This window comes from Maylandia zebra, linkage group LG4 (assembly GCF_041146795.1).
Source record: "Maylandia zebra isolate NMK-2024a linkage group LG4, Mzebra_GT3a, whole genome shotgun sequence".
NCBI classification, from domain to species: domain Eukaryota; kingdom Metazoa; phylum Chordata; class Actinopteri; order Cichliformes; family Cichlidae; genus Maylandia; species Maylandia zebra.
In genome coordinates, this window is record NC_135170.1 from 14,201,441 (window position 1) to 14,217,364 (window position 15,924).

Here is a 15,924-nt window from a genome sequence, read left to right on the forward strand (position 1 = left end):
TGATCCGTTCACCACTCCTAGACGATCAGAAGATGGTGAAATAACATTATTTCTCTTTTTCTTGCTAATGTTTGCTAGCAGAAATTAATTTAAGGATTTAATTCACATAAGAAAATTATCCAAACACTTCTTCCATCTTCTTCAGTTCGGCTTTCTGTATTTTTGTCAGAGCCACACCATACATCACAGAAGGGCTCCATCTTTTAAACCTTTGCTTTCACTCTTGCTGCTATCCTCATGTTAACACTCATCTCCACCCACACCCACTGTTGCTTTGCATAGTTGACCCCAGGCTTTTAAACTGATCTACCTTCACTAACTCTACTCCTTGGCTCTCCACTTTTCACACAAATGTATTGCTTCTGCTTCTCTCCAGGTTCTCTTCCAAATACCGTTACCTTAATATGCCAAAATCCAACATTTCAATGGAATGAACTAAATCTCTTTAGGTGTAGGATATATATACGTCCATCAATCCATCCATTCACTTCTGCTTATCCTTTTCAGGGTCGCGGGGGGCGCTGGAGCCTATCCCAGCTGGGCGAGAGACAGGGTACACCCTGGACAGGTCGCCAGTCTGTCGCAGGGCCAACACACAGGGACAGACAACCATTCGCACTCACTTTCATTCGCACATTCACACCTAGTGACAATTTGGGTTATCCAATTAACCTATCCCCACAAGCTGCATGTTTTTGGACGGTGGGAGGAAGCCGGAGTACCCGGAGGGAACCCACGCAAACACGGGGAGAACATGCAAACTCCTCACAGAAAGACCCCGGCCTGGTGTTAGAATTGAACTCAGGACCTTCTTGCTGTGCGGCAACAGTGCTAACCACCATGCCAGGATATATATACATGAATTTCCAAATTCAACAACCTACCAGTTGATATTTTTTCAGTCCTCAAGCTTTAGATACACGTTGATGGAACACAAATATTTTTTAAGTTAGTTAATATCCTTAATGGCTTTCTGCTTGTAAGGCTGCTAAACTGCGATTTTACCTTCAATCATTTCAGAGTTTCGACCACAAATTATATCCATGTCATAAGATTCCACATGACTAGTTTTTAGTGGTGTTACACAGGGCTCTGCCTTGGTCCCCCTTATATTTATCATTTCTTTTACCTTTAGTTCACAGTTGTAGGTAATTTGTCATACTTTTTCATTCTTATGCTGATGACACACAGCTCTGTCTCTCCACTAAGTCTAGTTCCACTTTCCTGCCTTATTCTCTTACTGAATGTTTAGGGAAGATAAAATTGAATAAACACACACACACACACACACACACACACACACACACACACACACACACACACACACACACACACACACACACACACACGTAGAAAAATATTTAGTATACACATCCAGAAATGCATATACTATTATATATTGTACATATATTTATTAGTTTCAGATGTAGCCATTCTCGTATTTTGCTTGTTTACATTATTGTATTTTGCACATCTCTGTTGCTTGTGAAGCTCACACACAAGAATTTCACTCACATGTGCTATACCAATGTACCTGCACATGTGATGTGACAATAAAAGTGATTTGATTTGATTTGAATTGTGGTTGTCAAATTAAACAGTGACGAAATAGAGGTTCTTCTGGTAGGAACTGTTTGGGATATATGTGATAAATTCTGTCTGTGCATGACTTTTCAGTTTGCTTACTGTGCACGCAGAGGTGTCCATGATGCAAAAATCTTCATCTTGGACTCCATCCACAAACATCTGGAGTTCCCTGACTCCTCCACCAGACTTCTATTTGCTGATCAGCGTTCAACACTCTGCAGCCTCATATCCTGGCCACTAAACTTTCCTCCCGATTTCACCTGGATGATCAGCTAATCCTGTGGATATTGGACTTTTTGACCAACAGGACTCAGAAAGTTTGGGTCAACAACTCTCTTTCCGGTCTCCGTTCCACCTCCACTGGCTCCCCCCAGGGCTGTGTGCTCTCCCCCTTGCTCTTCATCCTCTACACCGATGACTGCAGATCCACACAGCCCAACTGTCACCTGGTGAAAATGCTGACAAGACAGTTCTCCTGTCACTGCTGACAGGCCCCTCACAACACCACGGGCCCGCTCTGCAGGAGTTTGTAGAGTGGTGTAACAGCTCTAAACTTGAACTGAACGTGAGCAAAACCAAAGTGGTGGTGACCTTCTTCAGTAGGCAGAGGGATCTGGCTGCTTCAGTCACCACCACCATCCATGGGAAGCCAGTGAAGGTAGTTGAGGAGTACAAATACCTGGGAACCATCTTTGACAACCTCCTGAAATTCTCCAACAACACTGAGGAGATTCTCAGGAGGTGCCACCAACGGCTATACCTCCTTAGAAAACTCAACTCCTTTGGAGTCAGCACACCCATCATGATGACTTTTTACTATGCCTTCCTGGAAAGCATCATGACCTTCTCCATCGCCTTCTGGTTCCACTCCCTCAGCCTTCAGAAGAGGAACAGACTGAAGAAACATAAACTACTCTACACTCTTTTTATACTGTCGACACTTTACTCACTTTTACTCACTTTTACTCACTTATTCACCTTTCAGTCACTTTAATTTTAATACTGTGTAATTTTAAAACTGTGTATGTACTCTATATTGTGTGTATTTATTATCTCACCCCTACTGCCTGTTTATGCCCTGTCCTTATCTTCAACGTCATCCTGCTCTGTTGTATGTTAATTGCCCCTTAGGGATAAATAAAGTCTTCCTGATTCTGATTCTGATTTTCTAATCTCTCCTTCTTCTTTCCTCCTTTAATGAAGCACGCATCAATATCTCCACTTACATAATATTAATTCACCCATTCATGACAGTGCCTCTATTCTCACTCATGCTCTGCATTACTTGATTAATATAATTCTGTCCTCTCTGGGTTACCGCACAAAAAACTGGTTCAAAGTATGTGGCTGCTTGTGTTACCAGACCCTCTTCCATAAACCATATGTGTGATAAATGTCACATTAATTTTAAGTGTCTGCTTCTTATTTAGTCTCTCTGTAACCTCACACCTTCATATCTCTCTGATCTTCTGCACAGTGGCACTCGTACGTCCCGTATGCTGAGATTATACTGCCCTCTTACCAGACCACTGTGGGCTTCACAGCTGAGTGGCATGTCCTGCACCACATTTACAATATTGGCTTTAAAGGCAAGCCTTTAACCTCCTACGACCTGGCGTCCACATATGTGGACATCACATTTTAGGTTATTTAGACCAAAATACTCAATTTTGCTCTACAGGGCCCTGATATCCACTTACGAGGACATTATACTGCTACTGTTCTATCAAAATTTTAAACAAATATTTTCATATGTGGTGCTTATTTTTCTTAAAAACAAAAATAAGGTAAAAAAAAATCTGGTAATTCTTTGTTTTTACATTCATCGGGCCCCAATATGCCCAAATATCAAAGAGAGTTTAAAGCCCGCTTATTCTGTTTGATTCTGCATTGTTGTTAATTTATGAATACTGTGAGTTTGGTATTTAATTAATGTAAGATGTCCTTGAGTGTGTTCAAAGGTGCCTATAACTATCATTTATATGATAATAATACATTATTATTGAAAATATTTTTATACTATCACCTGCATCCTTAGATTTAAGTCACCATTTCCTCATACACTTAAAATTCTAAATGGTAAATGGTAAATGGCCTGCATTTGTATAGCGCTTTTCTAGTCCATAGGACCCCAAAGCGCTTTACACTACATTCAGTCATCCACCCATTCACACACACATTCACACACTGGCGATAGCAAGCTACATTGTAGCCACAGCTGCCCTGGGGCGCACTGACAGAGGCGAGGCTGCCGGACACAGGCGCCACCGGGCCCTCTGACCACCACCAGTAGGCAAACACGGGGTTAGTATCTTGCCCAAGGTCCAAATGACTGTCTTAGTCAGATTTTCTCTTAATTATGTTACACAAAATATTCTGTCCTTAGACTCCCCTGTATCATAGTAACTCCTCGCTGCTGCCCTGTGATTGGCAGACCACATCTGTGGTAGCGTCACAAGACAGATGAAGTCGGTAGAGACGTTCTCTTCCTGTTCTACTTTGTCGCTTAACATATATTTATTTGACCTTAATTTTCAAATTTTTTTGGTCTACTATTACACTATTTTCTATTTTTAATATATCGTTTGTTTTGTCTGTATAACAGAAAGAAACAGCAGCTCACCAAGCATGTGATGAAAATGGTGAAAAGAAAAAAAAAGGGCACTGCAAAACGAGGTCCTGTTTCCTACTCTGATACCATAACACACACACCAGTCTTATGACTCACTGTAGGTTATTTTGGAGATGGTGCTGCTTGCACTTTTAGCATGCACAAAACAGAGATAAATATTGCGCTCGAAATAAAAGCTTAGTCAGGGGAAGTTCTGTAATATCCCGCTCAATTAACACAAGTTTTTTTAGTTTGCAGAACAAAAGCAATATGATTCATGTGCATATAAAGTAAACAAAAATGAATGAATAAAATAACCGCTTTTATAAAATGCAATCCCAATTCATATTATAACTTGGAGAACTGGGTCTGTAAATGGCAGTAGTAGCTAAAGCGGTTATTTGGCTCTTTGTGTGATGTGTAAAGGCAGTAGAATGGAGGTGGTTTCAACACAAACCACTGAAACTTGTGTTTTTGTCACAACCTCCTGCCTCTCCTGTCAACCCAGACCTATATAATAAGTATCTGTAGTAGCAATCTGATCCTTTACTACACAAAGATAGGAGGTGGAGGGGTCTCTTTGAAGTTGCATATGCTGACTAGACAATGCATAAACTGTCAAATTCAGCTCTAGCTGAATGTGTTAAGTGTGAACTGATCAGCAGATAGTACAGCTTTCATGTCTGAGCTCATCTGTTATGAAGCCTGTGTGAAGCTAATTTGACATTTTTGCAGAAGTTTAATGTAGATACAAAATGTCATCAGTTCACTATGATGAATTAAAAGTCCAGTGGTTCATGCTTTCAGTGTGTAGTTCCGCGTTGTGGTGCCATGTTCCCTTTTACAGAGAATCCAGCATTGCTAGCTGCTAGCTCTGGTTTATCACAGCAAGCTAACATGTTTTACGTTTTTTTTTTCTCTGTTTATTTTAAGTTGCATATAAATTTTGTGTATACACACACACACATATATATACTTATATATGTGGAAACTACACATATATACACCATATACATATGTAGTGCATGAATTCTGACAGGATTGTGCTATCTTTGGCCCAACACATTGGGTTGTTCACTTGATGGAACTACAGATAAGAGGGCACTTATGCTATCTACCACATTTGTTTTGAACATTTGCAACTTATCTAGTCTTTGGCCCCACACGCTGTTGTTCATCAGTGAAGTCGATAGTCCAAAGCTTGAATAACACTGCAGCACATTTACCATCAATGTCTGGAAACATCTGATAGTTGGGGATGTTTTGCACGGACCCTGCATTTTTTCCCTGTCCCAACAATATCAAATATTTCTCCCACAGCCCACCAGTTAGGTTAACTGGTGAGTTTAGCTCTGTTAAAGCATGTACAATAATGCTGTATATGAATGTATGCATCTGCATAACTTTGTGCTGAACATTGGGGGGGGGGGGGGTGTCACAATCGCTGTCTAAATAAATAAATACATCTGGGTAAATTCCAAGATGATCAAACATGCAACTATTTTGCTGGTAATACCTGAAATGAGTAAAGAAAATCAACAGCCTATTTATGCAAGATAATTCATAATTTTATTGGGGGGGTTATATTAGTTGAGTCTGATTGTTGGGGGGGATGAGTCAATAAATGATGTATTTCTGTCAGTTAGGAGAACTAATCTTGAAACAGTGTTAACCCAGTAGTTTTCAAGAGCAGCACTGTGCTTTGTTTTATAGAGCTGTAGGGTTCGTATTATGAGTATACCCTCCCTTGTTATTCTTCTCACCTTCTTGCCACTGAACATTTCCCCACTATGGTTGTGGTATGATGATTTTGTTGCCTTCCGAGCACAAACATCTCTATGGTCTTTTCGACGACTTCCTGCCACAGGCACAGCGGACTTTGACCTTTCAGTGAGTGTCATATACGCTCACCAACCCCCCCGCTCCTTTGCACATTTAAACCCTCCCCTGCTCTCGTCTCGCTGGTTCTCACTGATGCTGACACCTAAGTAACTGCAGGAACCCGTGGCGGCTGCATCACGCCATCACCCTCTGGCCTACTACTGCAGGCCTAAGCCCACTCAGGCAGACAAAGTATAGCTGAGTTCAAAAACACTGTGTCGCAACAGTTGTAATGTTCTGCATGAAAGTTTTTTTTGTGCGTGTGGTTTGTAGGCCTATATGATTAGTATAAAGGCAAGTTACACAATGGCCTCCGATGACCTTTAAGACAAAGATGAACAAAAACGTTCTGCAAACTTAAATTGATCTCACTGATTTGGTTTGCACAATCACTGTGCTCGCAACCTACAAACCTACAAAAGTTTGTGTGTCTTGTTAAACAGGAGATTCTCTGTTTCTTTTCTTTTTTTCAACTTTACCTATCACGTTTAGCTTGTTTGGTATTGTTTTTATATATTTCGGATTTTACTGGCAATATGCACAAAGACAAATTCTGGTTTCTTAGGGTCACTTTTCTTGTGACAACCTTTTGAGGTGCAAATTAACCAGATTGTGCTGTATAACAAGTGATGCCCTTCCAGCTCGTCATTTTGTATTTCTAGAAACTCGCTTGCTTACCGTTTTGCCCCATATCACCATTAACAACTGCCACATAGCCCTCGTCGCTGTAAGGGTTAACGTTTGACACAGTGAGACGGAATAACAGGTGGCCTTTGACTACAGAAATGCCTGGTGGCCACTGACTGAAGAGCTGTCTGCTGCTTTAACTTTCAACCTCCTTTACTCTCTGTCTCTTTGGAAGTACTTCAGTATGTGTCTGCAGCGGTTGCGGCTGTAACAGCAGCGGTTTTCATGCACAGCTTCTCGCGTTTGCATTTTTAAATAACCCCACGATTCTAAATCGGGTAGCTTTAGCCTATATAATCCTTTGAATGTCCTTTTTAAGATGAGTTTCATTGACATAAACCACTTCATAGAGCAATTCGCGAGTTTCTCTTTATACAACCCACTTTACAATTGTGATTGAAACAGGATGTGGTTGGATTTCTTGTTTTCGGTACAATTATTATTACCTTAAACAAGGCAACGGGGCCTCAGGTAGCAGTTGCAGCTGGTGGTGAACAGAAGGAGGTGTTGTACAACAAGCCAAGCCCCCACCGCCCCCACCACCACCATCATCATCTCACTCTCCACCCCGGCCCATCGTCTCTCATTATCACTCACCGCTGCACGAAGCTTCCTGTAAGCCCCTGTAAGCTGTGGTTTCAAGTGGAAAATATCACTGGGCACTTAAGAGAAGAGGGAGGGGTGAGGAGGAGGAGGCAGGGGGATGACTGTGAGTGACAGAACGACAGCACCAGAAAAGACGGCGATGTTCAAATAGAAAGGAACAGAAGGAAATCTTCTCGTCAGTCCAAAAGAGGAAGCAACAATGTGTTTCCTGACCACCTGCTACCAAGACTCATGAGGTAATTTATTACTTCTTCAAACATTTTTTATTAGTCCTGTTTAAGGGGAGGGGGGGGGGGGGGAATTACTATGTTAATTAATAAAAACAATCATTTGCTGATGTAATAATTTTAAAGTACATACACACAAACACAAGTGTGTCTTTCAGCTTGGAGTTGATGATTTTTTACTGTACTGGATAGTTTTAGTGAGTTTTTGGAGTCAAAATAGCGTGATGGGAAGATTCATCTCTTTCAGGTCACATAATGTTCCCCGAGGTTTTTTTTAGACTGGTTTGTTCATCTTCTCTCATTTGTTTCATTAGCATAAAGCCACACACACTGCAAAGTATGAAGTCAGCTACTGTAAACTAAATAAGGTGTTGCTTGCATTAACAGTATGGCTTAGAGGAGGTCCTTACTGTAAAACACAGTTGATGTATTGCCACAGCTTTTCAAGCTGTGAATATTGCCCTTCCTAGAAGCTTTGTGGTGATTGTATTTAGCTGACTTCCAGGTCTAAGCTGGTGTATTTACAACTTTTTATTCCTCTCGCCCTTCTAACGCTCAGTGTATGACCGCTCTTCTCTGCCTACAGTCATACCACATTCGCAGCGATGGAGGTGCTGCTGTGCTCACACCTCCTGATAGTTATCATTTCAGTGCATGCGGCCCACTCCCACAGACTCTCACATGGTATGAGTGTATATATTTGAGTGCACACAGAGTTCAGTCTAATCTGAACGTAAAGTCTCGTGATACTGATAAAGCAACACTATCCCAACTCCTGTTTTCTGTTGTGTCTCTGTTACTCAAGGACTTTCCTGTGCAAATGACTTTTACAACAATGTCAGCTGCACGCTGAACAGCTCTGCCGTGGGTCCCGGTGCAGACTGTTGGCTTTCGGGTGTGATGACAATCTGGACACATGGCAGTCCTGCCCTGTATATGTAAGATATTTCTGACATACTGAAAACTGTGTGTATTAGTTGGGGGACAAAGGTTTTAATTTTACAAAAAGGAACATCATGGGTCACAGTTTGGCTACAAAACGTCAGTGCTAAGTGAAGATTTTGCCCTTTTTGTGTCCTTTTCTCATCTAGCCAAAAATGCAAGCTTGAACAACATGAGAACTCTCTGTTTGGCTGCAGTATTGTCTTTGAAAACAAAGTAAGTATCGGACACATGCAAACATGGCAAACTGGATTACTCACACAAGTTCTATCCTCATTGTTTAATGGTTTATTGCTTTCTTCCAGACTTTAAATCCTTTTAAAAGACTGAACTTTAGTGTGAATTGTAATGGAGTGTTAGTGGAGGCCCTAATAAACTATCGCCCAGTAGATTGCAGTGAGTAGCTCTGACTTCTATTCAAATTGTTGTTGATACACCGCACAGTTGGAATAAGTTACAACGATGGATTAATAACTGCAACAATTACCAACATTTAATAATCTGCCTTGTTTGTGCGTCTGTGTATGCAGTTATAATGAATCCTCCAAGTGCTCCCAATGTCAGCATCAACGGCACAGACCTCTACATAACGTGGAGCCCAGGCGAAAAAATCTTACCGTACTTGTCAGCCCTTTACTTCCATATCCAGACCAAAACCAGTGACCAAGATTGGACGGTGAGCATCTACATACATGCAGTAACAGAGTTTTTAGACAAATTACTGAGTAAATCAATAAAGCCATTTGTATCATATTTGCCACATGTTCATCAATTTCTGAGACCTCATCTTATCAACATTAGCAATACTTGCCATGATTTCAAAACGTTATGGACAAAACTCTTTTTTTTTGGTCTAAAATTAACATTGTTCTTAACGAAATTTGCTGAAAATGCCCAATGTATGAAATGCGATAGAAAAAATATATAATAAATAAATTATAAAAATATATCATAAACAACATGATACAGCAAAACATGTTTTGTAGATTTTGTTATAAGGATTATTAAACATCTCAGTTCCAAAAGAATCAGAATTTTCTGGGTATTTTTTGATGGGTTGGGTCTTAAAGAGGACTTGAGCAAAGTTTCCCAGGCTTTCTCAAGATTTTTCAGGCTTTTGCTTTGGACATCTTCTGCTTCTTCATTCATTTTTAGTCCAGTCCTTGTATTTGATCATGTTCAGATGAATTTGGCACAAAAAAATGTTTTAAATGGTGTATTTTAGGCACGTTGTTGCCAGAACCCTGTTACAAAAACACATCAGATAATACGGTAGGACAAGAATAAAACCAAAGACTCCAAAAAGCCATAAGCTTAAAAAACTGATAAACGTGTAAAAGCAAAGGACAAAAGAGGAAGTTGGCAGGCCTAAATACTATCTGCAGTAGATGAAGACATTCTTAACAAAAGGAAAAAGGGAGAAAATTTGAAATTTTTAGATTCAAAAAGGATGTATGGAGGAGGTGATCTCTAAAACACAGCGGAGGCTCTGTCGTGGATTAGGGCTGCTTTTCAGCCCATGGTGTTGGAGATCTTATCAAACTGAATTATCAACAAAGAAAACCACCATCAGGGTTTGATTCACCATCAAACACCACCTGGAAAGTGTCTGATTGATTTGTCAGCATGACAACGATCCCAAACACACTGCCAATGCAGTAAAAGCATACCTGATAGAAAAAACACACACAATGGAGGATCAGTCATGGATTGGCCTCCCCTGAGCTCGGACCTCATCCTGACAGAGAACAGAATAAAAGGCAGCAAACATCCAAAGAAGAGCTTTGATTGTCCTTTAAGAAGCCTGGAGAAGTATTTCTGTATTTTATTCCTTTATTTTGACCCTGTCTTGAATTTTCAATTTTTCAGGAGGCCAGAGATTTCAAAACACCAGACAAAGAGCTGAGATTAGCTCTGTCTGAACTAAAGGGGCATGGGGACGTCAGAGTGAGAGTTAAAACTGAAAAATCTGGATATAACGGCCACTGGAGCCACTGGAGTCCAGCGTCATCCTGGAAAGTGAATTCATCGGACAACCTTGGTAACAACACAAACAGTGTAAACGGTGAGCTTGGTGAACACTCTGCTTATCTCTTGTCAGTCTTAAAAGCATCACAGTTCAACCTTTTCATTGGGAATAAGTGCAGCTGGAAAAAAGGATGCATCCAGTCTGCTTCGTTGTCTAGGCAACAAAGTAAAGGTCAACTGAATATGTACATTTGTGCATGTTCAGTCTGTCTGCTCTCTGTTTCAGAGGGATTTAGTCTGTCTTCACTGGTGAAGATGGGACTGTTCGGCACCGTGTGTTTCATTATTGTTGTTGTGCTGGTCGTTTACAAAAGATGCAACACCAGGGGGTGAGTAAACTGTGACTTTGGCTGTTATCAGAGTGCGCATATGTTTGCATGTATGTGTGTATATCTACACACTCTGTATATCTGATATACACGCTCGACCCCATGTTGTTTCAGGCTGCTCGAAGGGAAGGCAGTACCGAACCCTTCAAAGTATTTCCAGTCGCTGCACTCTGTCCACGAAGGAAACCTAAAGGTAAAAATAATAAATGTTCTCGACTAACAATCCATTTATCAAAATATCCAGCCGCAGGCAACACAGACCGCTTCACTGCAGAGGTGTCAACACACAGCAAGTAGTATATTATGTGGTATTCATGGGACCTTTAACTCTTTAAGTGTGAGTGTGTGCGCTGTTCGCTGGCTAAATTTGTTCACTTTAGACGTGGATCAAAACAACATATAAGTATATAATGCAAAGGCCACGGTGTTAGTTTATGACCTGCTTCTCCTTCTCAGTAATGTTTATTAAATGAAGACAATGAAGTTTGATTAAAATGATAAAATGTCATAAAGTTAGCTCTTCATCAAAGGCGCTGATTCCCACAGCCCACAACAAAGGGAGAAAGACCTGAACCGCACTCCCGTCAGTTGTCTGTGGCGATGGGTTTGGATTCCCGCCACACCTGAAATAGTTTGTAAAGTTCTAGTTTTCTGCTTTCTGGCACATTCGCCAAGATTCAACCAGTTAAACTGTCACTGCGCATGTTCACTCTACATCATACAAACTGTAAGGCTGGTATCCCAAAAGAGAACTGCTGACATCCTTTTATGGGAAAAAACGAGTAATACCATCACAGAAACATACGCACAACTTCAATTCTGCATTCAAAATCTCACACAAACTTCTACTGAGCAAAGTAACTTCATAAATACATATAGCATTTAAATAAATGTGAGTCTGAGCATCCAAAAAGCACCATATTTCATAAAATAATCATTGATGCATACGGATCATTAAGAATGAGACATTTTTAACAGTTGTCCTCAAACTGAACAAAACGAGAACAGCATTTTTATTATTAGAGCAGTTTTTCCCATGGTGCTGTAACTGTCTGTCTGTCCTACACATATGCTTAAACAGCGAGTGCAGGTACCAAGAATCTTGGATTGCAATTGGTTTGAAGCCTTTTTGTTAAGTGGACAGCCTAATTTCTGCAATGAAAATGTGAAATTCAAACAATTTGAGGGGGAAATTAGAACAGATGTTAATGGCTGCATCAGTGGGAGCAAAAGATAAGTTTTCCTAATCCCTCCTGCTCCGTGATTTTGACCCTTGTTCAAGCAAAATATTCTAAAAATGCACTTAAGCTCACTCGTGAAACCTGTCCTTACTATGCAAAGTGCTAATTCACCTTTCAGTTTGTTCAGTTTCAGAGTGTGACGCACATACACACATTCTGATACTGTTGTGTGATTCTTTGGGTGAATATTATAGTCTGAGTGTTTTCCCCCCCACAGAAATGGCTGAATCCGCTCTCAGTTTCAGAGTCGTTCTTCACAGCACAGCCCATCGACCAAATCTCCCCCGTGGAGGTGTGTGAGGACTTTGATGTAGTCCCATCCACCTCTCCCTCCTCCAGCTCCAGCAGCGCCCTGCTTCACTTCCAGAACTCAGACACCAGCGGCATCGTCAACAATTCCGCCTCTTCATCCATCTTCTCCAACCGGAGCTATTTCACCTCCAGCTCCTCCGGTGGCTTCGCGTGCATTGACCCCACCCCGGCCTACTTTACCTACCACGATGATTTTCACCCGTCCTTCTGCCCTTCGCTCTGCGGTTTTCCAACCTACGAGAGTTTGAAGAGGGAGCCGCAGAGCCCAGACTCGGGCTTCGGAATCGAACTTGAAGCTGACAATGAGGAAGAAAGGTACATGGAAGGAGGAGAGCAATTTCTCTTGGATGATCACAACATTCCTTTCCTCATCCTTCCTGTACGCTTTCCTCCACACACATGCCCCGCCTTCTCTCCTCCAACACCTCCCAGCCTCCTTGTTGAACCACAGATGTCCTCTGACAGCCATCAGGAGGATACACCCATGACAGCTGCTAGCGATGATAGCTCTTCAGCCTGGCTCGTGCCTGGCGCCATGTGCAGATCTTCCTCCATGCCCATGGAGCCCGGTAAAACCGGCTACCTGACACTGAAAGAGCTGCAGGCAACATTCAGCAACAAATCCATCTGAAAAGTTGCAATTAGAGTTTCTGTGCAGTCAATTAAAACTTCTTCTGTTTACACAACAAACAAAGTGTAACTTCTAGTCTGACAAAGAAACGAATTCCACGATCGCCTACATGATTTATTCGTGTACGAGTTATTTTGCAGACATTAGAGCACAAAAGAAAATGCAAAATTGACATATCAACAAAGATGTTGAGCACGAGCGGGATACACGGCAAATCGCCGTGCAGTTTTGATTACAAGTGCCTAAATAAGTGCCTGAATGTGTTTCAGCATGGCTGCTGAGTGCTTAGACTTGCTTCCAGAAGCAAAGCGTTACTTTATAAAGCTTTATGGCAAGTGTGCCGGCAATCACCCAGTGTAATCATGGTGAAAGCGAGCGTAATACTCTTTCTATCGTTTCCTTCCATCAGACATGTAGCTGTATAGCTGCTGAATGCTAGTGGTGAATGTATTTTTGTTGGAAAGCTCCCATTCAGCAAGCTGATCTGAGTTTTGGCATTAAGGAACATTAATAAAGAAACAAAAAGCTACATAGGTCTAAGGGGAACTCCAGTGATATTTCTTTGCCAATAAACTATGAAAAAGGCCAATTTTATATAACATATATAGTCATTTAATCAGCTGTTGCTATAAAAGTAGAGAAGCTTTCCTGTTTACATGCTAATCGGTTAATGTAGGTTTCACTTTCACACTTCTGGTCTTTTGTTTAGATGGTTTGGAACCTATAACTGGTATCATAGCAAGAAAAATATGCACATAAATCAGTGTTTCTGACAGAGCATGCTAACCAGCAACCTACTCCTGAAAGCAGTACAACGCTGCAGAGTTAACCAGCATGTAGGCTGCTGCGGGGGCATCATTTAGCCTCATACTTAGCATCTCATCATCATGTCGTACTTTTAGAAAAAAGCCTTAAACAAAAAAAAGTATAAATGCCACAACAACACATAAATGCCCTTTTAAAGTTTGCTTTTTATTACTTTAAATGAATTCCAAATAATCAAATAGTATGAGAGTGCTTTAAAGCTCCTATTTTTGTTTTGTTGTTAGACAGAAAATGATTTGTTGCTGCAGGTTGATTTTGAACTTTTGAAGTAGTGAAATGTTCTTTTTTTGGTGACGTATTGTGTGTGCTTATTATGGTAATCATGATGCCTTTTGGCTGCATAAAATTGAAAGGGAAGGGACCAAGTCTACACCAGCAGTAAGCATTATGTTGATTCGCGTTAACACTGACCTGTTGTTGAGAAAGAAAAAAAAGGCAGCTGGTTTGCCTCTGTGTTGTTTTTAGTGTGTATTTGCTATTGTGCTGATATAGTCTTTATTCTTCTGTCTGTAATGATGAACATTTATAATCACTCAGAGCTGACATCTGCCAATAAATCTAAATAAACTTTACAGAGTGAGTAATTGTGTTTGTGCTTACAGTACACGCTTAGCAGATCTGCTAAATTCATTGGACTGCTCATTGTAGATTTGTGTAGTGTAAGCCGTTGAGGTCAGTGTAAAATGTCGCCTTGTCTCTACGCATGCAGTATGTTTCCATTACGCTCAGTGGCATCTGTACAGACGCCAAACAAAGTAAAAGCTCTAGTAGAAATGGGTCACCCTTTGACTTCCTGTGTCTCTGTGGAATGAGGGCTGAGGGGTGGGCATGTACCGACTTGAGAAAGAGTGTGGGAGACAGCCTGTGTGTTTGCACGTTTCTATATATATGTGTGTGTGTGTGTGTGTGTGTGGGCCTGTGTGTACTTTTGAGTTTTTACATGTCCTGTCAGGTGGTCCTGGTAGCGTATGTGTGAGTGAGCGTGTGTATTAGAGTGTGGTTTGACATTTAACTTTGACACAACAAGCAACATCCGCTCACCTCACACAGAATTTACAATATTTAGCCATGTCAGTGCTGTCGTGCAAGACTCTGCTCCTCACCAGTTTGTCTGCATCAGAGTCACAGCAGCTTCAAACGTATTATATCAGGGATAAATTACATTGAGCCCCCTGATTAAAATACACAGAAAATAGTTGTTTTAAAAAGAGCAATTTGTGTCTGTATGTTTTTAGTGTTGCTCGCTATTAGGTAGCCTGTTACGCTGACCAACAGTAATTCATTATGCAACTAAAGCATCCAATCTATGGTGAAGATACAGACACACTAGAGGCAAATACTCATACATATTGTATTTGCATGAGTATTTATATTTCACACACTGTAGAAAAGGCAACCTGTCACAATATGTGATGATTTAGTAGCATTACATAAAGACATGCAGGTGCACATCCATTCTTTTGGAAAATGGTCAAAGAACAATACAAAACAGCACTAATGCTTGGGTAAAACAGGACAGCTCCTTGAATTGATACTGGTTACCCAGTAGTTTTATATCCAGTGACTTTGTGCATGCTGACGAGATTTATGCCCAGTTTATTTTTAGTGTGCATTTCAATTCTCATCTACAGTCAAATGTAAAAAAATAAGTTTTCACCAGCGTCTTTGAGCCCTTACTGCTTCCATGGAAATTAAGAGATTAAGTAGCAGCCGGGTGCTGCTACTAATCAAATGCATTTGATTAATTGATCATGAGCAAGTATGAACAAATCTGCTGGTTTGGAGCATTTAGAAATGCGTTAATGCAATCCCACAATCTTCCCAGGAGTGGACGTCTGAGCAAATTCACCACAAGGTCAGACTGTTCCCACGAGCCACATCTCAGACTCTACAAACCTCAGTTACCGTGTTAAATGTCAAAGTTCGTGACAGTAGACTGAACAAGCGTGGCTTGTTTGGAAGGGTTTGCATGGATAAAGCCTCCTTACACAAAAACATGGCAGAACAGCTTTGAATG

The 15,924-nt window shown here is 40.9% G+C and overlaps 1 protein-coding gene across 2 annotated transcripts; it reads left to right on the forward strand.

Annotated features, from left to right (window-relative positions):
• Window positions 1-7,358: 7,358 nt before the first annotated feature.
• On the forward strand, window positions 7,359-14,479 carry il2rb (interleukin 2 receptor, beta). 2 transcript variants are annotated; one of them, XM_012921690.3, is made up of 10 exons: window positions 7,359-7,608; window positions 8,186-8,283; window positions 8,405-8,537; window positions 8,691-8,757; window positions 8,847-8,937; window positions 9,072-9,217; window positions 10,411-10,606; window positions 10,775-10,898; window positions 11,013-11,091; window positions 12,357-14,479. In XM_012921690.3, exons 1-10 carry the CDS (start codon window positions 7,604-7,606, stop codon window positions 13,080-13,082), a joined length of 1,665 nt encoding a protein of 554 aa, XP_012777144.1. In that variant the 5' UTR covers window positions 7,359-7,603; the 3' UTR covers window positions 13,083-14,479. The 2 variants fall into 2 exon arrangements, with proteins under 2 accessions (XP_012777144.1, XP_012777145.1); XM_012921691.3 differs by having other exon boundaries at window positions 10,796-10,898.
• The last annotated feature ends 1,445 nt before the right edge of the window (window positions 14,480-15,924 follow it).

Bases quoted from the DNA above. Each gene is read 5' to 3' on its own strand.
- il2rb (XM_012921690.3), top strand. The intron at 10,607-10,774 runs GTGAGCTTGGTG...GTGCATGTTCAG, and splicing joins CAACACAAACAGTGTAAACG to TCTGTCTGCTCTCTGTTTCA. The intron at 11,092-12,356 runs GTAAAAATAATA...TCCCCCCCACAG, and splicing joins TCCACGAAGGAAACCTAAAG to AAATGGCTGAATCCGCTCTC.